The 26,763-nt window shown below is 42.9% G+C and overlaps 1 protein-coding gene across 1 annotated transcript in view; it reads left to right on the top strand.

Moving 5' to 3' along the window:
* The window catches only part of LOC121858603 (MKRN2 opposite strand protein-like), a 30,823-nt gene extending 4,440 nt beyond the window's left edge, over positions 1–26,383 (top strand). Inside the window, exons 2-5 of the mRNA XM_042355111.1 lie at positions 16,352–16,490; positions 17,007–17,084; positions 19,367–19,597; positions 25,394–26,383. Coding sequence (XP_042211045.1) covers positions 16,360–16,490; positions 17,007–17,084; positions 19,367–19,597; positions 25,394–25,601 — 648 coding nt within the window. The 5' untranslated portion in view covers positions 16,352–16,359 and the 3' untranslated portion in view covers positions 25,602–26,383. The remainder of the gene's footprint in view (positions 1–16,351; positions 16,491–17,006; positions 17,085–19,366; positions 19,598–25,393) is intronic.
* Positions 26,384–26,763: the final 380 nt, after the last annotated feature.

Here is a 26,763-nt window from a genome sequence, read left to right as displayed (position 1 = left end):
AAACGTATGCCAAGACTTGGATATTTCTTATTTTTTGCGGTTAAATTCATCTCAAACTGCCGTTCAGTTTATCTTATTTCCTGATTGGCTACATTTAAGGCTTATATATAATCCGCTTGGTGTTTTGTGCTCCGGTACTTCTTCCACAGCTGACATATGCTTTGTAGGCTTTCCTGGGTTTGTGATTCGTCCACCTGGTCTTCTTCCCTCTCGTTCTTGTTTGCCGGCTTTATTCACCCAGTCTATCGTTTCATACTTAAAACCCCCCATGATGAGAGCTTGCGCTTTGGATGTTGTCTACATGACTATGAAGATCTGCCACTTTCCCTTCTGATGCAGTCAGCCCTATAACACATCTACTGTTAGCTGGAGTTTATGTTATCAAATCGCACCAAATAAACTCCGATGATCCCAGTTCATTTAGCTTGTCACTGGTGCTGTCAGGTGCTCCTTGACATACCACCTCTTGTAGCACTGTTATTTCTGAATGGTGGGTGATACCATGACAAGGAATATTCCTTGTACCAAGGATTCTGTTACTATAATAACAATCCTTGGTGATACCCTGGTAAATAGAACTCGCCCTCCGACAAATTTCGATACATGGACTCGCCGTGTGTCCGTAACAGTAGTAGGTACAGTATTAAAAATTCTTGGAAATCTTTATGATGGAGTTTGTGTCGCGTCGTTTACACACACACCCACACACACACACACACACACACACACACACACCCACCCACACACACACCCACCCACCCACACACCCACACACACACCCCCACACCCACACCGGGGTTATTGACAATAAACTGAGGCCCGGGAAGAGTATGTAGGTCACATCCCGCGCACTGGCGTGGATTGTTTCTCGCGTAAAATTTGCATGACAATGAACGCTTCACTTAATAGTATTGCCTTTTTAGAAAGTGTTATAATGGACATTGATCAGGTTTTTGACTGGTATGGTAATAACTACTGGTAATAATTATTATATAGCCCAGTGGAGAGGTGAGGCAGGGAAAGGCAACACCGAGAGGAAGATGAGTGAGCAAATAGATGATGGCCATTATGTAAATATATTAATAAAGACAACAATGCGATCGATATAAATGGTTCCATCTTCACTTAGGTAAAATATCAACAAGAGTATGTTTGCAGGAATTTAGCAAATATAGTACCGTTAATTAAATGTCTAAATATGAATATAAGGAGAAGGTAGAAATATATCCCATATACGTTGTACGGAACAGTATTACATAATTATCTTGTAGGGGAGTAACAGAATATTGATTATACAGTTAGCAGTTTTCACTTCTACTCCGTTAATTTACTACCAATAAGAGATTCAGGGATAACTTGTATTAATATGACTAGTACAGGTTAGGCTTAAATATAGGTACAGTACTTCCCATTATGCCTAAACAGATATAAATCCTAATTATACAGTATACTGTATACCTTTACAGGAAAATGTGACGTCTTAGAACTTTCGGAGGAAAAAGTTCGGAATTGGAAGATTTCTCTCATGATGTTAAGAAGTTAAGAGAAAGTTTGATAGAAATAATGGGCGAAAATCTGCTTTCTTCCACGGTCTGTTGAGCTGACCCAAAGATACTTCATTCATGACGGAGCACAACGTGGAAGAAATGAATGGTGTGTGTGTGTGTGTGTGTCCTCAGGTGTCACATGTAAGGTGTGCTGCCTCAGTTTTTCACAAGCGCTCACCACAATATTTGCCACATTCGCCTCCTCGCACAGTAAAAATACAAGTCTAATCGTACGACAGGAACAATCGCATATACTGAAAGATCTGTTTAACCAACAAAGGTGCAGTCATTTGTATTTGTCACACGCAGCAACGGAAAGGATAGAGGAAACTCGGAGTAAACTAATTACAGTGATTACATTTTGGTCTCGCCTTGTACCAATTATTTCTGCATTGGATAAAATAAATGTTTTTTTTTAAGAATGATTTTAGTCACCCGTGTTGGACCTTCCATTGGTGTCATGCGTCTAAAGGTTTGGTCTCCATGCAGTAGTCCACGTGAGGACGTAAGAGTTTATTATAGAGCTGATTAAAATATTTGTTTTATTTTCAAAAGCAAAATTTCTGATTTCCAGTGTTTGTTGGCCCCCCCCCTTGCACTGCTTCCAGTGACTGGTCTATAATGACGCTTAATAATTTGTCTTTAATATCAGGGTTTGCATCTTTGAGTCGAGGTGTGTGTGTGTGTGTGTAACGTTTTCGAAAATCTCTAAATACAAATACAAATGGATATCGCGAGGAACAGGGCTGGGAAACACCCAAACAGTCCCAAACTGACTTACAGTTTATAAAGGGCTATCACACTAGATACGGCGATACCGCCGTTCTGTCAAATTTTTCGACTGAAAACTAATATCTGAGGAAAACGGAACAGACAGAAGTTATCGAACAAGTTTTGACTGCATTTCAGACCATTTGTGGTTTTATAATATTTATAATTGAAAGGCATTAATGTGATTAGCCACTTAGCGGTCGTTCACGTCTGTTACGCACTGTTGGCAAGCACTGGACAGTGGGCATGCAAGCTTTTGGACATCTTTTTTTTTAACGGGATTATCTCACCAGGGCGTAGGTCAATGACCCACATCAGGTCCTGGGGGCAAAAAATATAATAATAATTTTAATAATGATAATAATAAATAATGTTACGACCTACCGCCTTTCACCGCTTACCCAGCTTCCACCATCGGTTACCAGCGGCTAGGGTCCTATGTACAGAAGCAGTAGAATCTCAAGTGTTGTTTTGATTTTATTCAATTTTCAATTTCGGTAGTTTATTCCTTGATAGAGGAAGCGGGATCCTAGTGCTGTCACTAGGTATCCCTGTACAACAACACCAGAAGCATCTGGCAAGTGTCACACGTATATATAAATATTATAAAGGGCTTACTAAAGCCTAAGGAAGGAAGGAAGGAAGGATATTCCTTTAACACATTACTAATATTATTTACATAATATCTGGCCAGTATGGGGAGGATCATCGTGTGTCTGTCAGGGGGTCGTGGATTGGTGGTCCAGTAGGCGTCACGGAAGCGTTGTGTGTGGGTTGATTTTATTTGATTTTATCCTATTCACCACTGATCGGCTCGTTAGCCGCCCGGGCGATCGGTAACGTCTCCGTTACGCACTGTTGGCAAGTACTGTACATGCACTGGTTCCTGAATGTATCTGGACCTACTCCAGTGCTTATCAAGTCTGGTCTTGAAAGAGCTCACACTCGCCACTCGGTACCGTCACAACACTTATGGCAGATTATTCCTAGAGTTCACAAATCTCACTCCGAAAACGTTACCCCTCACAGTTTTCTGGGCTTGTGGCTTCTTCAATCTTGAGCTGTGACCCCTTGTGGGGCGAGCGTCCGCCAGCTCCAGGTAAGGACACTCGACTGAGTAGTGCCCCTTGAGATGTTTCTACACCTCAATTAGGTTGCCCCTCTTGCCTGTCTGTATAGTATAAGCTAGACAAGTTCAGGCGCTCCAATCTCTCAGGGTAGCTGAGGTGCCGAAGTGCAGGCACCAATCTGGTGGACTTCCTTTGAACATTTTCAGTCAACTGACAGTCCCTAGTATATCTCGGGGACCAGACTGGGTGACAGTACTCCAGATGGGGAAGCACTTCACTCTTGAAGATCGTTACGAGGGACGGACCAGCTGGATATCTGAATGACCTTATAAGACCTAATAAATTATTTGCCTGATTTACCTTCTTCTCGCAATGGCCTGAGAACTTCAGCTTATTGTGAACATACACACATAGGTCCTTTTCACTTTGTCTCAAGTAGTGCAGTTTCTTCGTCCCGTTGGGACATATGATACGCCTCATGACCGTAGGTACGTCCCAGGTGCCCGAAATAACTTGGCGCCATCCGCAAACATTTGTATGGAGGAGTGTACAGCGTCAGGGATGTCATTTATGAAGCAAACAAACAGAGGGCCCAATACACTGCCCTGTGGTACCCCGCTTGTAACGGGTACATATGATGATTTCGTGCCCTTAATCACCACACACTGCTTGCGGTCATGGAGAAAGTCTCCGATCCACGCTACGACATTTCCCCGAATCCCATACCTTTCCAGTTTAATTTTCAGCCTTTCATGGGGTACACTGTCGATAGCCTTGGCAGAAGCTAGGTATGTATTGTCGATATTATCACCCTGTTCCAGAATTTGGGTCCAAATATCCAATACCTTGAGTAATTGTGTTAAGCAGGAGCGCCCCGGCATAAAACCGTGTTGGCAATCCTTTACAAGGTTGTTTCGTAGTAGATGTTCCATCAAGGCATCTCTTATAATGCTCTCAAGTACTTTACATACTATGCTGGTTAGGCTCACTGGTTTATAGTTATTCGTGGAGTGAAGTTCGCCCTTCTTGAAGATAGGTCTCACATAAGCCATTTTCCCATCACTGGGGACCTTTTTTTCGTCCAGGCATTTACAGAATAGGATCTTTAGGGGCTCAGCATGCTCGTTGCATACCTCCCTTAACACTATGGGATCTACACCATGTCAGGACCGGGACTCTTATTTTTTAAATATCATATTCGCCATTTATCAACTTACTAGCCTTTTGGGTGGCCTATCCAGTGTTGGTACAGGAGGAAACCCGGGACCTGGAAACCTGTGGTGTTTGGTAGTGGGGGTCACAACACCCTTCTCACGTGTGTCCGGGCCGAGGCTCGAATCCTTGACATATTGATGAGTTATGTGCGTTACCGCTGTATACCACCTTTAGCTTTGACAGATTATTTCTTATATCCTTTTCTGTGAACACAATGTGGGTCAGTGCTGTGTCGAACCGTCTGGCCTCAAACGCAGGAAGATTTATCGTATCCTCTTTTGTGAACACCGAGGAAAAGTAGCCGTTCAATGCCTCCGCTTTGTCCTGGTCAGAATCTGCGTAACTACCATCTTCAAGCCTCAGATCTGATGATACTCCTCCTCCTCTCGTTTTTATTTTCGACTTTACAAAGCGGTAAAACACCTTTGGGTTTGACTTGACCTCGCTTGCAACCAACCAACCTCTGAAACTCCTTTTCAGCCCTTCTACACTCTGACTTTGCTTGGTTCCTGGATCTTGCATACGTCCTCCTATCCTGCTCATCATTTGACCTAACCCACGTATTGAATTTCTGGGTTTTCTTCTTAAATTTGTCGACCGCCGCATGGTTCATGTGTGGTCTCCTGTATTCCTAGAGGCACTGGGTTTGGTCTTGGGTATATATTTATCGATCAAATAGTTCATTTTATTAGCTATGACATTCAGAACATAAGAACATAAGGAGTCTGCAATAGGCCGGTTGGCCTGTGCATGGCAGCTCCTGTCGAGAGTTACTACCACTCTCTATCATCCATGAATCTATCTAGCCTCCTTTTAAAACTTTCCAGCACTTACTACGAAATTGCTAAGCTTGTTCCACTCGTCCACCACCCTATTTGTGAACCAGTTTCTTCCTATCTCCCTCCTAAACCTAAACTTGTCCAACTTAAATCCATTGCTGCGAGTCCTATCCTGCTCGGATATTATAAGAACTTTATCTATATCCCCTTTATTGATTCCTTTCACCCACTTAAATACTTCTATCATATCTCCCCGCACTCTTCGTCTTTCTAGGGAATGCAAGTTTAGCTTCTTTAACCTATCCTGATATGGAAGGTTTCTAAGTCCCGGAATCATTTTCGTCATTCTTCGCTGCACCGACTCTAGTCAATTGATATCCATTCTATAATTAGGGCACCAGAACTGAACCGCATAATCGAGGTGCGGCCTGACTAGCGCAAGATATAATTGCAAAAGACCTCTGCACTCTTATTAATTACACTTCTAGATATAAAACCCAATACTCTGTTTGCCTTATTTCGAACATTAACACAGTTTTCTAGGCCGTAGTTCCGGGCTTACAAGTACCCCTAGGTCTCTTTCACAAGTCGACTTCTCTAGGTTGATGTTGTTAAGGCTGTATACATTGACAGTATTTGTTCTTCCAATATTAAGTATGCTGCACTTGCTGGTGTTGAATTTCATTTGCCATTTTTCAGACCACCCATGCAGTTTATTTAGATCCTTCTGTAATGCATTTGCATCCTGCCCTGAATTAATCTGCAACCCTATTTTGGTGTCCTCCGCAAACTTGCCTATGTCACTGCTGATCCCAGTATCTAGATCGTTTATGTAGATTATGAACAAGAGTGGGCCTAGTACTGACCCCTGGGGAATCCCACTGGTTACACGGCCCCCACTCAGATTTAACACCATCTACGCTGACCCTCTGCGTTCTGTCGGTAAGTCATGATTTTATCCCATTTAAAACTTTCCCCTCGATACCATGAGCCTTAATTTTTCTGAGAAGCCTCTGATGCGGTACTCTGTCAAATGCTTTGCTAAAGTCTAAGTAAATAACATCGTAATTTTCGTCATTATCTACTACCTCGAAGACTTTCATAAAAAACGTCAGCGTAGTGTCTGCGTTCTTATGCCTTAGTAAATCAGGCCAGTGGATATCCCTCATCTTCTCCCTTATCCCGTTGTAATTTCCCTTATAATATTTACACCTTGGCCTGGTTTTGTCTTGAACTAAGTAACAGTTAAATCTGAATGTGACATTACATGGTGGCTGGTGCTAACTGGGACGAGATGTTCCAGTTTGGCCACCATACCCTCTTCGTTTATGATGAGGTCCAGTGGCTTGGGTGTTTGCTCCCCTCTGTAATGCGTCGGTGATTTACCACTGGCTGTCCCGCCAGTCCCCTGTAATTCCCCGACGGTCGGATTAGTGTACAGACAAACAATAGGCAGGTAGATTTCCAACAGGTCACAAACACACTTGTGCACTGTAGTCCTCTTTGATAAACACAAATTCTTCACAATACTGTCAACAGCTTCTGTGTCTGCTATTAGTTTCTCCCAGTTATTCACGTATGCTTCTTTGGACATGTTTCTTAGCTGTTCGTGTATGGTGTAATATTGTCTTCTGTATTCTAGCGTCCATCCTTGTTCTATGATTAATTTTAATAAATTACTGAATTGTGTCTGTAGAATTCTTGATTGATGTGAGTATTGAGGCTGTGGTAATGTACGGTGAGTGGTCTTGGGTATGTGATGTTCCATTGCTTGGCTCACGTTTCCGTACCATATCTCCAGTGTGTTGTCTATTTGGGAAGTGTGTTTGTTGTTTAGTTGGGTGATTTGGTGATTGTTTAACTCCTTTTGGAATTCCTCCCAGTTGGACCGGCTGTAGCTGTATCTCATCCTGGCAGGGATCTGTATTGGCGACGTGGATTGTTTGGCTACTATAGGGAGATGGTCACTGGTGGTTGAATCGGCTGGATTGTCCAATTAACCAGGCCGTTCACATATATTTATTATTTGGGTTTAAGTAACGAATCCCAACTGTAGTTCCTTGTTTTATTATAAAAGGATTGTATCTATAATTCCTGAGTGTAGATCGACCGTAAGTTCCACTGTATATGAGTGAATGAGAAAGGGACGGAGTTTATGTAACATAAACGTTGGTCACGTCCTTCCGATATAAGTTGCTGTGAGTGACTGAGGGGTAAGGGCCTCGCAGTGCGGGCTTACAAAGATATACTGACGATGGGCTTCTTCCCTCTTGGGAGAGTTGCTCTCTCACGTGTACAACTCATGTCTTACTCATAGACAGTGGAAAGTTACAGGGTGGTGAATCTGAATAAAATATCAGATGTATTTGACCCATTTATATAATATGTTCTGTTGATGAGACAGGGGCCCATTACATGGCTACTGGGCCGGGTTCCATTTGCAGGTCAAGATGGTGATGCTGGTTTGTTAGTACTATGTCTGGATGTCCGATTTGACCTGCTCTGATGTATGTGGGGAATTCCGGGCCAAGGTGTATTTGTTGCCGTGACTCATTAATGTGTTTAAAATCTGCCCTACGGCGTTGTTATCCTAGTGCCCCAAGACGCTGTGTCGTGCATTTAGGTCACCCAGAAAATATGCTGGTATATTTCTTCTCATCAGTATGAGCATGTCTGCTAGTGGGAATATGGGTCTTCTCAGAAGGAGGTAACAGGTGCCGATTATAATAGGTCCTGTTGGGCAGTTAATTTCGATCCCCAGAAAGTTTTCTTGGAATGAGTCGTGTATCTTGTGTTGTATGTTTCGTTTGATGGCTATCGCAATTCCACCATGTTGTCTTGACTCTTCTTTTGGTAGACACTGTAGTTAAATATTTTTATTTTTTGAGTTTTCTTACCATACGAATTTATGAGGATAATATCTGGCTCAATGTTACGGTATGTGTTTTATAGTTCGCTTGCTCTCTGTGGGATCCATGATAAAACATTGAAAATTAATGAAAATTAATAAAAAATATAGAAATATAATAATAATAATAATGCTAATACAAATTAATAACAATTATAAAAATATAATAATAATAATAATAAAGGATCATACATAACAAAAAAATAAAAGTGAGAAACCATATATGTATGTTGTGTTGTCAAGGGTAAGAGAAACAATTGAGACCCTGCAATTGTGTGTAAATGAGGCAGAAAGTCAGATGGGACTTGGTCACAATTTTTGTGATGTCCTATGGCAGCAGGGTCTACCATTAGACAACACATTATGCTTCCAATATCATCCCAGGCGTAGTACCTCCCTGTTTGGTAGCTGCCTACGTAACCGACCGCCCAAACCAGCCGATCAGTGGCGAAAAGGAGAAAGTAAAAAGTAAAAGAAAACGTAACCGTGAATCCGTGATACATCCTGTGCGTTGGTATGCCTGACTGGATGCAAGCTTCTAGTTGTTCGATGAATGTTGGTTGAAAATAGTGGATTTACTCTTATTGTAGTTGTAGAATACGGACACATTCCCAAAAGAGAATGATCATCTTAAAAAATAAGTAATTGTGCGAATAAATGGTGTAACTGGCTAACCCGTTCCAAGGTTCCACAATACTACCAGCTGTTTTTGAGGTACACATAGGTGGTTGGATGGGATGGCTCAATTTTTCTGCGATATACTGTATTCGCCAAAATATGGGAAGATAGCTGTGTCTTTATGTACAGTATATACCTGCATTATTTACCATTGTTTAAATACTTGCACTGTTTATGTACATTGTATGCATGCAGTGTCTATGTACAGTACCGTACATTTTGAATGAATCATTATAAACTTGTATGGCAATTTATTGAATATCTATCTTTTAATAAATCTATCTCATTCACCTATCTATTTATCCATATTTCTAAACCTTGTCAATACTGGGAGACCTGATGGCGGTAGTGATGGGTATAGCCTAAGGGGTAAAAGTGAAACTGGGCTAGATTGGCCTCACCGCTCTCACTCCTTCTAGACCCAACGTCTTCCCTAGTTGTGGTTGTACTATCAGCTCATTAAGTTGGCGCTAGAACTAATACTTACTGGTAAGTATATGGATAAGATTTTATGGTGAAGCAAAATAGCTGTCAGGGGTGTGTGGTGCGGGTGTCGATAGTGTCCAAGTTTTATTATTGAATTGAAGGATGCGCGAAAGCTGTCAAACCATTGCCGTTATTGTGCTAATTGAATTGAATAATATAAATTGTTATTTCAGTCAAATAAACTGAGACGATAGGAGTCCTAACAGAATCCTGGACTTATAACGGAGTATAGAAATTGTTTACAGAGACTACAGTTTTGACCCGGCAGCGATAATTTTCTAAGTGTTCTTCACATTTTGCTCTGATATTAGTATATGATAACACATAAAGTATATAAATTAAACCCATGTAAGTATACTAATTCGTAAGAAAATAAGAATTCTGGCAGTACAGAGCAAGGTGTACTGTACCGTTATTCAACAAACTGTTATATGAAAAAAAGACGAGAGGTTTTCGGTTTGTGGTGCGAATTGTTTCTCCTTAACATGGCTATATGCAGATTTATAATGTACATAATGTATATTAAGTTGAGTAGGAGTGGTAGATATGTAGCTTTGTTTGGTCTGTACAGCACTATACTGCAGCAACAGTGTCTGCATGAGACGTCATCTACAATATACCACCGTACTGCAGACCGTCAGCTAAGTTAACGTTCCACAAATAGCGTACAGTACCTCAGGATACAGTGGGGTATTTTATCGGTAATATTTATTACGTTTAAGTTTGTTGGTTTATTAACGCAATGGAATAATAGTGATGTAATAAGCACCAATTTTTTAATAGGACCGTCGATTTTCGCCCTGTAAAATCAACTTTTAGTTTTGTTTTGCTTTTGTTAGGACAGATGCTGACATAGCATAAACATTTTAAAGGGAAACCAGCATGCTTACTGTAATAATAGGTAATTCTGGAAAATAGGAAGGGGTGTACCGTAGTATACTTTCAATACAGTATAGGTTATGTACAGTATAAGATGGAGGACAATATTATGTTAATTGTTGGTATTACTTGACGGTATAACCCCTAGGTTATTGTCATAATTGAGATTACTTTAAGATCTGCCACACACCCCAACTTTTTCATCTGATGAAACACCCTAACGCTACCTGGGGGGCTAGGTTAGTGTTAGGTTTTAAATGCAAGAGTGGTTTTCTTACCGTAGAACTCGGATACCTTCACACTGGTTACTCACCCAGGAGATTATGATGTATCACTACGTAGAATTTCACTCTGCTTCCGGCATTCAATGCGTTGTGTACTTGATTAATGATGATTTAATGAATTCCATTAACTTCCAACATCCATCTAAGTTATTGGTTATACTTGTCATAACCAATCAGTCATTACCTTTGATGATAATAATAATAGAGGGGTAACAGATACGGGCAGATAATTGCACTTACGTTTATTTGGCACAATTCCATACACTGGTCTTATAATTTGCATGGATAGGTCAGTCACTCACATTCGCGCCACAGTACCATAAGTTATAAGGGAGAGTTTGTCAACCTGGAGAATTAATCGTTTAGATCTATTAGGCCGGCCCTCACCATTGATCACTTCCTTTACAGGATGTGTTGACTTGTCGCTGGACTTGACAACAATCTCGGTGATTTGCACACACACACACTCGCAGTACTGGTAGGACTGTATGGCCCCTGTTCTTAATCCGCAGAGCAGGAGGTCTTCTATAACCCAAGGTCTAAAGCCTACTGGCTAAAATGTGGTTTTGAGGCGTGAGATGACCCCTATCGGCTGGCCGGGTACCTTAAACGTTTGGGATGGGTTGTGCGGGAGGCCCAGCGCAACCCATGACAGCTATGATTAGGTTATGGTAACGATTTTTGGGAGGTTATATTATCGTTAGTTTAGGTTAACGTTAGATGAAGTTAGCGTTAGTTAAGGTCAGTTTGCTATTGTTAGCGTTAGTTAAGGGATAGGTTGTTAACGTTAGGATAGTTAATCTTAAGGTAAAATTAGCTGGGGTGTCTAATCTTCAGGTAAGCCTATAATTACAGTCTGTCATATACCCTATAGTTCCTTCATAAAAAAGTACATTATGTAAATATTTGTCGTTTGACAAAAACATTGTATGTACTCAGTATGCCCGGATGTCTCACTTTTCTAGATATATAATGATAAACCTTACTGCACTAATCAGTACTTGGGGGGAATTAGGCAGTTCATGCCATTCCATGTCGCATTTGGAGTCACACAAGCTCCGAGGGTTCAGATTTGCCCCACGAGGGGGCTAGTTTATTAGGCACCCCCTTGCATCTTGTGCAAGGCGAAACGCAAAAGCGTTTACAGAAACTAACAGGAAAACATGCGGACTTCATGCTTGCTTTCTTGACTCGTGCAATTAAGGGCGTAAGTGCCCGAAGGGCCATGGAGTATGTCGCCAAGTTACATAAAGTGACAGGGTGAGTGTGTGAAGGGAGGATTCCCGATATAATACATCTGTTTATGGCAAGGTGTGGCAGGTCCCTAATAAGTAGAGTGTCAGGCCTGTCTCTAGGGGGAGGGATATTAGGTCAGGAGGAAGGGGTATTGATGACGGCTGAGGGCCTGTGATGTGGTAGGATAGGCACGGTGGGGGTGGAGGGAGGCACATAGGCATTAACAATAGTAAGGGACAAACCTTTTAGTGGGGGTGTGCGTCGGTAGTTACAGCATTGAGGAGGAGGTGGCTGCTCAGCTTCCTGTCATCTCGTGACCCTGGCCTTTTAATATTATGACGTTTTAAACACCGGGGCTTCGAGGTTTTTATGGCGTATATATAAACCAGGAGAAACTTAAACTAACCTTAACTCTTGACATATATAGAAGTACTTAAACTAACTAAACCTCTTGACAGGGATATAGCAGGCACCACCCTCTCTACTCGCACTCGTGAATAACAGGTAGTAAACGGTGGTGGGCAGTTCATTTCATTCCTCCCGACAGTTTTAAACCCACACTTAACTGCTTGAGTAGGGTAGTCAACGCACCTGTAACTATTTAACTATATAAATAATTAATACACTTGGAAACTGCATAATTCATAGATATGTAGAGAGGCTGCTTAACTCGAAACAAAGACCGAGATCGTCCTTGACATACGAATCAGTATGATAAACTTTTTCCTTGTCCGTAGAATAACTTGAGAGCGGAAAGAGTTAAGTGTTCATGTGTAGCAGCTTCTTAACAGTCTAACTGCTCTGTTATTACTTAGGTTAAAGGATATGCCATAGATCTTTTTTTTTTTTTTTTTAATTTGTCCCACGCAGTCCAGTTGATTGGACACCCCAATTCATCATGTGCAACTGTGCGAGGCGAATCGCCAGAGCATTTAAGACGCTCGACAGGGAATCGTGATGCAGAGGTCATGCTTACCTTCTTTGACTTAAATAATGGAAGGGCGCGAGTGTCTGAGGAACAATTGGCTATGTTAGTAAGCTACATGTCCTGTAGGAAGGATAAATGTACTGTACGTAGGGAGGTTCTTTAGGCCTGACACATGTGGATTTTGGTGTTAGACCTACTGAAAAGAACACCACCCGGTAGTATGTTGACCAAATAAGTTGATGTCCCGCGAGGATCGTGTAATGAAGGGTGTGACGTGTGGCAGGAAACCTGTTTGTTTACTTTCTTCTTCGACGTGACTCGGGTGGTGTGGTGGCGGCAGGCGACCTAGCACACTTACTGTAACTATGCTGCAACTAATGGTACACTTTTTGGAAGCCACGGCTACCAAATAGATTCACAAATTGGTACCGCCAGGCCTCCGAGGATGGTATGTTTACTAATCTGGCCATCGTCAACATTGTACATAAACAAGTTACTGGAAACTGTTCTCTTAGCTCCTTCTTTTACTCAATTATGGCTTTGATAACTTTTTATGCACACATTGCTTTCATGTTGTTGGTGTTCCACTTCAAAGATTTTTTTCTGAATTATCTCTTGCAGAGCTCAGATAACGTGGAGGGTCGTGGTGATCCGGTCATCTCGGAAAGACTAGTCACCTGGGGGTTAGTTGAGGTAGACTGGGGTCACTTTGGGATCATCTTAGAGACTGGGGTCAACTGGAGATCAGAGCGGGACCGTGGGTTCAAGCGGCAGTCATACAGAGGCGGGTGGTCGTCTCTCTCCAGCAGGGTAGGGAGAGTGGTCATACTGGGGGAGGGGGAGAGTGGAAAGTTGAGACCCCTCAAGCCCCATTCTTTGTCACCCCAATCCCCCCACATCACCCAATCCCCTCTCCCATTCCCCTCATCTGATTGGTGTCGGAGTTATTTGTGTGAGTGTAGAGAAAGGTGGGAGGGAATGATAAAAGATTAGGGAGGGGTGGGAGTTGATGATAGTTCGAAAATTGAAGACGTGTGAAAGGAGGTAGTAGTTGGCGGGCTGACCAACTAGTTGAGGTGTGGTGAGCCGTTGTCGGAGAGGTAATGTCCTTCCTGTCTTCGGCGAGGAGTCACACAGTTGAATTGAAACAATTGAATTGAACTGAAACAGTTTATTTAGCCAGAAAAACACATACAGAGTGGATAATAAAAACAATATTAACATGGCTTAGCCAGTTGAGAACCTGAGCTCTTTTAGACACCTAATATATACTATACTGTACATTTTTCTCAAGGAAGTAATATGTAACATTTAGTATCTGGAATAGTACAATAGCATGGTAGTAATAAGAACATCTCATAATGTTATCACGGTTATCACTTCAATATATATTAATTTTATTTATTTATTATTTTTTTAGTTTATTTTATATTTTATATATACATAAATAACAGTGGAATTGAAAAACATAAGTATAATGGGGAGCAGTACAACATGGGTTGTACAGTAATAAGGTTGAACAAGAGGACAGAGCTGTCAGGATTGTCTAGTTGGCAATAATGTTTATTGCAATGGTAATTACTTATCTATTTCCATGATAATTTCCGATAAAACGGTTTTGATGGTACAATAAAGGCAGGTACTGTAAATATAGTAGGTATTACAAGAAATATTACTACTTAGACAATAGATATTTTTTAAGAAATGATTTAAAGGAAGGGAGCGTAGTCTTTGCTCGGATGGGTGGGGGTAAGATGTTCCACACCTTCACACCGGGATAATTTATGGAGGTCTGGGACTGAGAGGAGCGCATGGGGGGTGGTATTAATAGGTCTGGGTGCTTAAGTTGTATCTCTGATTATTCCGGAACTGAAAATAATTATTGTCAAGCAAGTGATTGATACATTTGTAAACAAAGAGGGCACAGCAGTAGGTGTTAATATCTTCGAATTTTTAAATTTTCAATATAGCAAATTTTCCGTTTGTGTGATCCGTTTTTTTCAAGTAGGTCATTGTCCGTACAATCCTCTTTTGTGCAGTAACCCGAGATTGTGTTTTTGAAGAGCCAGAGGCCCCCCATAGTGTGTGACAGTGTATCAGGTGTTGGTAAATGATATCATGATCGATTTCTTTCATTGCTGTGAGAGTGAGTGACTGTCGAGTGTGATACATGATACCACACTGTTTATTGACTTTACTGTGAATGGCTTGTATGTGGTTTCTCCAGTTACGTTTCTCATCAACAATAACTCCGAGGAATTTAGTATTTTGTTCTCGTTTGAGGACTATATTACCAAGGTACAGGGGGTCCAAGTCTGGGGGTAAGTTTTCCTTCTGTGAAAGATCGTGTAGTGGGTTTTCTCAAGGTTTAAGGTCGGTTTATTACGTATTACCCAGGTCCTGATTTTAGTTAATTCAGTGTTCATAGTTCTCATCAAGGAATGGAGGTCTGAGTTGCTGGCATAGAGATTACTATCGTCTGCAAATAAGTTGTATTTTGTGTGTGCTGGCGTGGACTATGTCGTTTATGTACAACAAAAACAGTACTGGACCGAGAATGGAACCTTGGGGGACGCCATACAAGATTGGCGAGGAGTCAGATTGGTGATTATTATAGCAGACCTACTGCTTCCTGTTGGACAGATATGAGGTAAACCAGTTGTGGGACAGGCCCCTAACACCATAATGTTCAAGCTTTGAAAGGAGGATGGTATGGTCGACAATATCGAAGGCTTTAGAGAGTTCCAAGAATATACCGACTGTGAACTGACGGTCATCGAAGGAATTTAAGATGTCATAAGTAAAGGATAGCAGAGCACTCTCAGTCGACCTTCTAGCTCTAAATCCAAACTGGGTATCTGTAAAGATGTTATTGGCATTGCAGAAGGAATTTAGTCTATTACATGCTAGCTTTTCCAGTATCTTACTCAAGGCTGGGAGGACTGATATGGGGCGGTAATTCTTGAAGAGACTTTTGTTCTTCAAGGTTAGAGATGATCTCTGACGTGTTCTTCAAGGTTAGAGATGATCTTTGACGTGTTCTTCAAGGTTAGAGATGATCTTTGACGTGTTCTTCAAGGTTAGAGATGATATTTGACGTGTTCTTCAAGGTTAGAGATGATCTTTGACGTGTTCTTCAAGGTTAGAGATGATCTTTGACGTGTTCTTCAAGGTTAGAGATGAACTCTGACCTGTTCTTCAAGGTTAGAGATGAACTCTAACGTGTTCTTGAAGGTTAAAGATGATCTTTGACGTGTTCTTCAGGGCTAGGGATGATCTATGTCGTGTTTTTGAGGGTTAGAGATGATCTCTGACGTGTTCTTCAAGGTTAGAGATGAACTTTGACGTGTTCTTCAGGGTTAGAGATGATCTTTGACGTGTTCAAGGTTAGAGATGAACTTTGACGTGTTCAAGGTTAGAGATGAACCTTGACGTGTTCAAGGTTAGAGATGAACTTTGACGTGCTCTTCAAGGTAGAGAGATGGAATTTTACGTTTTCTTGAAGGTTAGAGATGGACTTAGACGTGTTCTTCATGGTTAGAGATCAACTTTAACATTGTTCTCCGGCAGGTGTTAAGATGAACTTGGATCCCGGCATCATCTGCTACCAACACTGTGAAGGTCGGCTGTTCGGCTTCTCCCTGCCGTCAACGTGTTACGTGTGTGACGCCGACCTCACCACTGAGCCACTAAACACTCCACCCTTTAGGTCTGCTTACTACCGTATTTATGTCAGCTCACCACCTTATGTCAACTCCCTACCTTATTTATGTCAGCTCATCACCTTATTTAAATCAGCTCACCACCTTATTTATGTCAGCTCAACACCTTATTTATGTCAGCTCACCACCCTATTTAAGTCAGTTCACCACCTTATTTAAGTCAGTTCACCGCCTTATTTATTTCAGCTCACCGCCTTATTTGTGTCAGCTCACCACCTTATTTATGTCAGCTCACCACCTTATTTGTGTCAGCTACCTTATTTATGTCAGCTCACCACCTTATTTGTCACTTTATCCTGCCTCTTAGTACTTCCATAGTCATTATATAGGCTACAATTAGTGTCATTATATAGGGCTATAATTAGTGTTATATTCATTATATAGGGCTATAATTAGTGTTATATTCATTATATAGGGCTATAATTAGTGTCAGTTATTATTTCTACCAGGTGTCAGTCACCTTATCTTGGGTCGCCTCAGTGTTTATATCTCTCCCCCTACAGAGTGCCTTATCCCTTCGTCAGAGCATCCCAGGCACCATGTACTCTGGTAATCAAGCCATCTAGGGGAGATTTCCTACAGTAAGTAATAGTGTTCAGAGTTCTTATGTGGTTCATATGTCAAGTGTCGGGGTTCTGTTTTGGTTAGGTTTAGTTTTAAGGAGTTCTATTAGGTTCTGTTTGAAGGAGATCTTTTTGGGTTTAGTTTTAGGGAGTTCTGTTTTGGGTTTTTTAAGATAAGATAGTTCTGTTTTGTTTCTTTTAACATCAGGGAGTTCAATTTAAGGTTATTACTTTGATCCGTAAGTCAAGTTTTTGTTCGTGCTTTGATCCGTAAGTCATGTTTTTGTTCATTACTTTGTTCATTACTAGGCTCTGATAATGGAAAATGATTTTTCCGAAACGTTAGTGATTAAAGAAACCCAACTTAGTCAAGATGTTTGTTTTCTCCCTGGTTCTCCTCTTCGTTATGAAACTGGAGTTAACGTGATGTTGGATCACAATACGATGGAAACTCACTATGGCGTATTTTATATATTATATATTATATATTATATTTTATATATATATTTCATTAGTCCAATAAAGCACGCAGACTTCTACATATAATCAACACCTCACCCCACCAGGATTCGAACCCACAATCTTATAACTGTGACCGGAGAACGTTACCTCTGGGCCACCATGACACTAAAAGCAGTCCTAGACTCTGTTATATTTTACACAAAGCCTTTAATCCATGTATACTCAGTATATTTTGACACTACCAAGGGAAGACCCCACAAGCAGCTGTCATAGTTAAGTGGAAGGGGAGGGAGTGCCCAACCACTGTTGAGGCCCACCCAGTCCTCCCTCCACTGTATGCAGAACCCTATCACCCCGTGCCTGCTTTGTGTGTCATCTGCTCCCATTGGGGTCACACCTTCACCGCCTGCTGCTGATGTGATCGTCCCAGATGTCGCTTCTGTTCACGTAACCATCACTCCTCTGTCTGTGCCCAAAAAATCAAAGACCACCTCATTGGGGGTGGTGTGGGCTATGTTATTGCCCCCAGGTGTTGTAATTGTGGTGGCTGGCACAATGCTGACTCACGGCAATTCCCCAAACGACGTCCTGTCCCAGGAGTAAAGCCTCCCTGAAGGCTGCGTCAACCTCAACCTTAACCTTCCCTCCAGCCTACCGAGCAACATCCCTCAGCGTCTTATCTGTCTGCAGCAACGCCTTCTTCAACAACACCTGCTCCTGCCTGGCCTTGTATAGCTGCAATACAGCAGTCCTGGCCGTCTTATAACTCAACTACTACTGAGCCTCCTCTCCGTCTCTACTGACGTTGTCAGGCCTTGTGCTCCGACGGGTGCCCCCCACAAACCCCCTCTGGTTACACAACACATCATATCCCTCTTACACAAATTTACCAACCGTATTGAAAGACTCTTTATACACCTTGTACCGCCATCTCCAACTTACACAGACTACCCCCTGCCTCCAGCTGCTACCCAGTCACCCCCCCTCTTCTGGTTTGACACAACCTGGTAGTCCCCCTGTGTGCCCCTCATGCTCACGGCCTACTCCACCGCCGCCTGGCATCACTGCTGGCGTCCACGCTACAGAGCCTGCCCTGTGTCCGGCTGCCCCTGTCCACCTACCGCAAGCCGCGCCCGAGGACACCACCCCCGGCTCCCTGTCCCCCACCGGCATGCTGGCACCTGGGGCCCATCTACTGTACTCCAGTTGTCCACATCAAATGACCACCATGCGGACATGATAGTGGACTACGTATCTACGCCAAGAAGGACATCCCCTACCAACCTCTCGACGTCCCCCTTGAAGCCGACACTACCGACGTACATGCCATCACAATCACACTAAAATGTATGTCCCTCAATATTGTCAATGCCTATGGCCTGGCACTTGACATTATTAGGGACCTGCCACGCTTTGCCATAAACAGATAAATTGTACCGGGAACTTTCCCCCCCACACACTCATCATTCTGTCACTTTATGTAACTTGCTGACAAAACCCATGACCCTTCAGGCTTTTACGCCCTTAATGCATGAGTCATAAAGGCAAGCATGAACTCTGCATGCTTCCCAGATGGGCGCTGTAACCGCTTCTGCGCTTAACCTTGCACAGGATGTAAGGGGGTGCCCAATGAACTAGCCCCCTCGGGGGCAATCCAAATCTAATCTAGTGTGATCCTGAGGAGGCGAGGCTTATCCCCCTGCTTTTGTCCCAGCCTCCTCACAGCGAAAGAAAGACCGGTGTAAGACTATAAATTCACCATTATACTGTATGTATTTAAATATATTAGTAGTCCTAATATTTTTGTTTTTGTGCTATTATCATTATTATATCAACAGTGACTACCGGAGCAGTAGCGACTTGCACATCGGTGTGACAGACAGCGAAGGATGTGTTTTGGAGTACGACAGTGAGGGGCTACACTCGGACTACACCTCAGCCTGGACACAGACCCTCTCTGTGCCAATCATCACTGACGCCACCACCAACACCGTCGACCCCGTGTGGCAGGAGTACTGGGACTTTACCCTTCACACCCTCGCCCGAGAGTCGACCTGGTCCATGGAGAGGTATACTGCAGTACTGTACGTGTGGTTGTGTGTGGTGGATGAGGAAGTGTGTGTGGTGGTAATATATTCTAAGACGGTACTTTGTGTGACAAAGCTCGGAGTGTGTTATACTCTATTGTGTTCCAGTCTTTATTGAATGATTGAACAAAATGAATCGTACAGTTAGATTTACATTTTGACTGGAAATGTGAGAAACAATCCAACTGACTCACTAATGTTACCAAATGGTAGGACAGATGACATGGCGTCGATATTGTAGTGAGACTGCACCAAAAATACAGTCCAAAAACTTAATGGACCTGAGCCTAATTTTCTGCTTCTACAAGATACAAAACAAACCATTTATGGCAGATACAAACGAACCAGGTTGTGTATGTATGTATGTATGTATGTAATAATAATAACAATAATAATAATATAAATAATAATAATAATAATATAAATAATAATAATAATAATAATAATAATATAAATAATAATAATAATAATAATATTATAAATAATAATATTAATAATAATAATAATAATAAAGGTTTATTGATAGAGTTGCAGCAGGTGGCTGAAAATATTCAAACTTACATGTGATTTAGACATAATAATATGCGTTCAATACATTTACAGGGCTGTACAGTACATAAATGAGGAGTTATTTATTATTTTAACAATAGATGGGATGGTGCTGTTCTTATATCTATCCGTGCGGGCTCTTATGGGCTGAATTTTGTCGTAGTGGCGGACTGCACGAGGTGGGCGGGGGACTGCTGGTGGCAGGAGGTGGCTATGACGAGGATGATACAGTAGTCCACTGCCAAACCTTGCTAGTGCGTGGTGGTTGTCACTGAGGGATGGCATTTCCAGGGTGGAGAGAGCGTTGTTGCAGCTGGAGCAGGCCCTTTTCTGTACCTTCTCTAGCTGACTTTGTTGGGTAGAGTTGAGATAAGATGACCAGGCTGGTGACTCGTATGTTAATTTGGGGAGAATAAAGGCGTTTTAGATAGTCCTCCGCTTTGGCATGAGTGCCCCAATTGAACCGAGTCGTCATAGCATGTAGAGTCGGTACGAGGCTGCCTTGATTATGTTGTTTACATGGACTTTCCAGTCCAGTTTGTGGTCTATGGTGACACCCAGGAGTTTGACAGACTGCACTAACTGGAGAGGATGGGCACCCGCTGTGACTGCTGGAGCTTGCACTGGAGTGGTGGCGGTATTGATGTGCATGACTATGCGGTTTTGGTGTGGTTGATGGTGACCTTGTTCTCCGTAGTCCATGCCTGTAGCCTGTCCAGTGTGCCTTGTAGCGATGAATAGTCCGGTGAGGCATTTTCCACTGTAACCCCCACAGTGCAGTCATCCACGTACTTCCACCCGTGAGGAGTGTCCGATAGAACGTCGTTGATCAGGATTAGGAAGCACAGTGGTCCCATCTTGGTCCCCTGGGGAACACCACAGGTGAGGTGTTGGAATGTGGAGACAGAACCCTGGTACAGTGATCAACAAGGTCAAAAGCCTTCCTGAAGCCAACAAGGGCAATAGCCAGTGATGTCTTATGTTTCTGCAGGTTTTTGTGCAGGAAATCCTGGAACTAACTAAGTAGTGTGATGTAGAGGAGGTCCTCATATTGCCAAATTGCTGTGGATCAAATGACTGATAAATACTCGCAAATGCCCACTCAAAAATAAAGTCTTCACAGAGTAGACTGGGTATGGGGATAATTGCATCTGGCCTGAGGTCGTTAGGGGACTGTGGGGTGGTGACCTTGGGGATAGGGGTGACAAATGCGGTTTTGCATTCATTAGGGCATTTGCTTTGTCTGGGGGATGCATTAATTAATAGAACAGAGGGGGGTGGCAAGTTCGACTGCAAACTCCTTGTAAAGTTTGATTGGGAGGTCAATTGGGGTTGTGGAGCGTTTGGATTTAAATTTCAGGAGTTTTTTGGCAATTTCAAATGGTTGAACACTGGGAGGGGGAAGGTAAGTAAGCCGGGAGGAGAGTGAGGTTAGGGTATGACATTTGGTAGCAAAGTGGTTAATAATTATCTCGGCTGCCTCCTCACTGGGTAAATGAGAGATGAAAGGAAGATTGGAAGACTGATGGTTAAGACCACAGATCTTTTACCTGAGAGTACCACTGACCTATGCCGACCTCCTTGAGGCCGTGCACTTTCCTGGGATAAGAAGACTTCTTGGCTGACTTTATTTCCCTGATGACCTGGTAACGTAGACTTCTGTACAGGCGGTTGTTGGTGCAGTATGCCTTGTTGCGCTGCTCAATTAGTCGTTTGATACGGGGTGTAATCCACGGGACATGTATGTATGTAATAATAATATTAATAATAATGATCATGATGATAAAACGGTTTATTGAAAGAGCATGGCAGCCAGAAGGCTGAAAATTATACAATTACATAATTGTGGAATGGGTCACTTGATTGACAAATAATATAGTGTACTAATAATATTAGTGATACATACGGCGTGGGTTAGGTCAAACTATGAGCAGGACAGGAGGATGTATGCAGGAACCAAGCAAAGTCAGTGTGTATTAGGGCTGAAAAGGAATTGCAGAGGCAGATTGCCAACAAGGTCAAGGCAAACCCAAAGGTGTCTTACCGGTATGCAAAGTCGAAATTAAAAACGCGAGTAGGATCATCAGACCTGAGGCTTGAAGATGGTAGTTACGCAGATTCTGACCAGGACAAAGCTGAGGCATTGAACAGCTTCATTTCCTCGGTGTTTACAAGAGAGGATGAGATTAACCTACCTGTGTTTGAGGACAGACGGTTCGACACAGCACTGACCCACATTGTGTTCACAGAAGAGGTTATAAGAAATAAACTGTCAAGGCCAAAGGTTCATAAGAGTCCCGGCCCTGTTATGGTGTATCCCAGAGTGCTAATAAAGTTGTGCAACGAGCTTGCTGAGCCCCTGAAGATCCTGTTCTGTAAATGCTTGGATGGAAAAAGGGTCCACAGTGATTGAAAATGGCTTATGTGAGTCCTATATTCATAAAGGGCGATCGTCACTCCACGAACAACTGTAGACCTGTGAGCTTAACCAGCATAGTATGTAAAGTACTTGAGAGCATTATAAGAGATGCCTTGATGGAACATCTACTACGAAATAACCTTGTAAAGTATTGCCAACACGGTTTAATGTCGGGGCGCTCCTGCTTAACACAATTACTCATAGTATTGGATATTTGGACCCAAATTCTGGAACAGGGTGATAATATCGACAATACATACCTAGCTTCTGCCAAGGCTATCGACAGTGTACCCCCCATGAAAGGCTGAAAATTAAACTGGAAGGGTACGGGATTCGGAGAGATGTCGTAGCGTGGACAGAAGACTTTCTACATGACCGCAAGCAGTGTGTGGTGATTAATGGCACGAAATCATCATCTGTACCCGTCACAAGCGGGGTACCACAGGGCAGTGTATTGGGCCCTCTGTTGTTTGTTTGCTTCATAAATGACATCCCTGACGCTGTACACTCCTCCATACAAATGTTTGCGGATGGCGCCAAGTTATTTCGGGAAATTAAGAACCAAACAGACTGAAGAGTTGAAGAAGGATCTCTGAGTTCCAAGAATGGTCGAAGAAATGACTGCCAAGATTCAATGTTACGAAGTGTAAGAGGATGACCTGGAACATACCAACGGTAAGGAGGCGTATCACATGTCCCAACGGGATGAAGAAAATGCATTATTTGAGACTGAATGCGAGAAGGACCTAGATGTGTACCTTGACAATGAGCTGAAGTTCTCGGGCCATTGCGAGAAGGTAAATCAGGCAAATAAATTATTAGGTCTCATAAGAAGGTCGTTCAGATATCCAGACGGTCCGTCCCTCGTAAAGATCTTCAAGAGTGAGGTGCTTCCCAGTCTGGAGTACTGTCACCCCGTCTGGTCCCCGAGATATACTAGGGAATGTCAGTTGATTGGAAATGTCCAAAGGAGGGCCACCAGACTGGTGCCCGCGCTACCCTGAACTTGCCTAGCTTATACTACAGACGGACAAGGGGGGACCTAAATGAGGTGTACAAGCATCTTGAGAGGCACTACTCAGTCGAGTGTCTTTAACTGAAGCTGGCGGAGGCTCACCCCACAAGGGGTCACAGCTCAAGGTTGAAGAAGCAGCAAGCCCAGAAAACTGTGAGTGGTGTCTTTTTTCGGAGTGAGAGTTGTGACTCTTGGAATAATCCGATAGTGTTGTGACGGCACCTAGTGAGAGCTCTTTCAAGACCAGACTTGACAAACACTGGAGCAGGTTCTGATACATTCAGGAGCCAGTGCATGCCCAGTACTTGCCAACGGTGCATTATAGAGAAGTGACCGATCGCCCAAGAAGCGAAAGAGCCGAGTAATAGTGAGGAGTAAAAAAGTATATGATATATATATAACTAGGTGGGGAGAAGGTTACACTACAGGTCTTTCCAACATAGTAACAGTACAAAAAGGTGAATACACTGGTTGATTATGAGTTGTTGATTACAATCGTTGGGACTGGGCTGTTCTTGTAGCGATCAGTACGGCTCGTTTGGGCTGAATGAGGTTGTGGTGTCGAACAGCAATTAGCGGATGAGGGATCTTGGGTGGAAGTAGGAGCTGGTGTCGAGGATGGTGCAGAAACTTCTCACCAAATTTGCAGATGAGGTCGTGGTAATGATCAGAGAGCCGAGAGGGTCAGTGTATTGAACGATTCTTGATAGGTATTAGGCAGTAGGTTAGGTTAGGTTAGCCCCAATTCCGACAACTGCTGCAGATATCGACTATGAGGCTACTGTCACTGAATGCCGCATAGATCTGCGGCTCAACTAATTTAACACAGATAGGATAGCTACATATGTATTAGGATATTTAATATTAAGGTAATTAAATGGTGGCGAAGGTGTTGCTATTGGGGGAGGCTGGAGACCACGGTTAAAAAAAAAAGTAATTAGGTAGTAGGTATTAGGCAGCTACCAAACAGGGAGGTACTACCGCCTGGGAAGATATTGGAAGCATAATGTGTTGTCTATGGTAGATCTTGCTGCCACATGGCATCGCGAAAATTGTGACCAAGTCCCAGGTTGCTGATCTGACTTTCTGCCTCATTTACACACAATTGCAGGGTCTCAATTGTTTCTCTTACTATTGACAACACAACATGCATATATTGTTTCTCACTTGATTTTTTTCATTTTGTATTGCTGCTGCCGCTGCTGCTGCTAAAAAGGGGGGGGGTGAGAATAATCTTGCAGTGTCCTTCTGCGTTTTCTAGAAGGATTAAGAGAGGACCAGGCAGGGGAGGAGGTGGAGACGAAAACTAGAGGATTTGGCAACTGTACTGACGTGTGTTTTCCAATTTAGTTCATCTATAGTGTTGCCAATGAGCTTTGTGGAGTCCACAGCCTGGAGTGTGTTGGGGCCTAAAGTAATGGAGGAGAGTGGGACAAGGTTGGAGAAGAGGTTGATGTGCATAACCATGGTCTTGGTATGGTTGACCGTGACAAGGTTGTTGGTGGCCCAATTTTGGAGACCGTTCAGTATATCCTGGAGGGCGGTGTAGTCGGGAGCCGAGTTGTTCGCACTGATACCAATGGTAGAGTCGTCGACATATTTCCAGCAAGCAGAGGTTTCTCTTAGATTTGGAGCATCATTTATAAGCATAAAGAAGCAGCGCGGTCCCATCCTGGTGCCTTGGGGGACTCCACAGGTGAGTGACTGAAAAGTGGAGACAGCCCCTCGGAAAAGTGTGTTGTGTACTCTTATGTACTTGTATGTATGTATGATTAATCAGTTGTTGTCACCACAGATACTCGGCGTCTTCCTTCAACTGCTACTCCTTCGTGTTGGAGTTCCTTCAGGCTTTGGGACCACCTGGCCTGAATGTGAAAAACCTTACCAAGACGTCCCTCTGTGCCCAACTCCTTGTCCCCCACACCTCTGCCGCCGCCAGGTACATCTCCCTCTACCGGAGACTCCTCACTGAGAAGGTGGTAGCCGTCAACAAGTCCTCCTGAAACCTTCTGTGTGTTATATGATCTTGATATATTTCCTTCTTCTTCTTCTCTCTTCTTTCTTGTCATTCCGAGAGTTGAGGGGTTGGTGCTTATCCTCAACTCTTGGGCAGTTCTCTCTCTCTCTCTCCCCTTCCACCTTAACTTCTGTAATCTCCTTCATCATTTCCTTCTAACTGGCTTATTTCAGGCTCCTCCTCCTGCTTGGTTCGCCTCACGCACACACACTCACACACACACACACACACACACACTCACTCACACACACACACACTCTCTCTCTCTCTCTCTCTCTCTCTCTCTCTCTCTAATATGATTGTCTTCCCCTGACTGGTTCATTCCACGCTCTATGATCGTCTCCTGATAGGATTATCCTACACTCTTAGCGTCGTTTCCTCCTGATTGGCTCAACCCACTCTCATGGTTGCTTCCTCCTGATTGGCTCATCCCACACTCATCATTGCCTTCCCCCGATTGGTTCCTCCCACACTCATGGTTGCCTTCCCCTGATTGGCTCCTCCCACACTCATGGTTGCCTTCCCCTGATTGGGTCATTCCATACTCATAGTTGCCTTCCCCTGATTGGCTCATCCCACAGTCATGGTTGCCTTCCCCTGATTGGCTCATCCCACACTCATGGTTGCCTTCCCCTGATTGGCTCATCCCACACTCATGGGTGCCTCCTGATTGGGTCATCCCACACTCATGTTCGTTAAATACAAACACCAGATGAAGTTCTTGTTATTTCTTAGACTTTCTGTAGTATTAATAAAAATATATGTTAGTGTATATGATATTGTTTACCTTTTATGATGAAGTAAGAGTTTATTGTTGAGATAAATGAACGTTTCAGTACTGTATCCTCTTCCAAGATAATTCTTATAAAACTACCAGTTCACCACACCGAGAATAGTCATATTTCTATATTTAACGGCCTAATGGCAGTGGAAATCGAGGGTGAATTTAGATGTGAAACGTCCATTTCTCAAACTACAGTATATAGATATGCAAGTCTATTATATCGAGAGTATGTTCGATGTGAGCTGCTCTCCCCCCCCCCCCTTCTCTCCCTCCCCCGTCCGCCCCATCTAGCGATTTATATATAGAGAGAAATTCGCTACATGAAGGTTTCACTGTATCCCGTTAGTAGCTCTTAAAAGACGCG

Source organism: Homarus americanus, unplaced genomic scaffold (genome assembly GCF_018991925.1).
Source record: "Homarus americanus isolate GMGI-L3 unplaced genomic scaffold, GMGI_Hamer_2.0 scaffold74, whole genome shotgun sequence".
Lineage (NCBI taxonomy): Eukaryota > Metazoa > Arthropoda > Malacostraca > Decapoda > Nephropidae > Homarus > Homarus americanus.
This window is presented reverse-complemented; position numbering and strand designations above follow the sequence as displayed.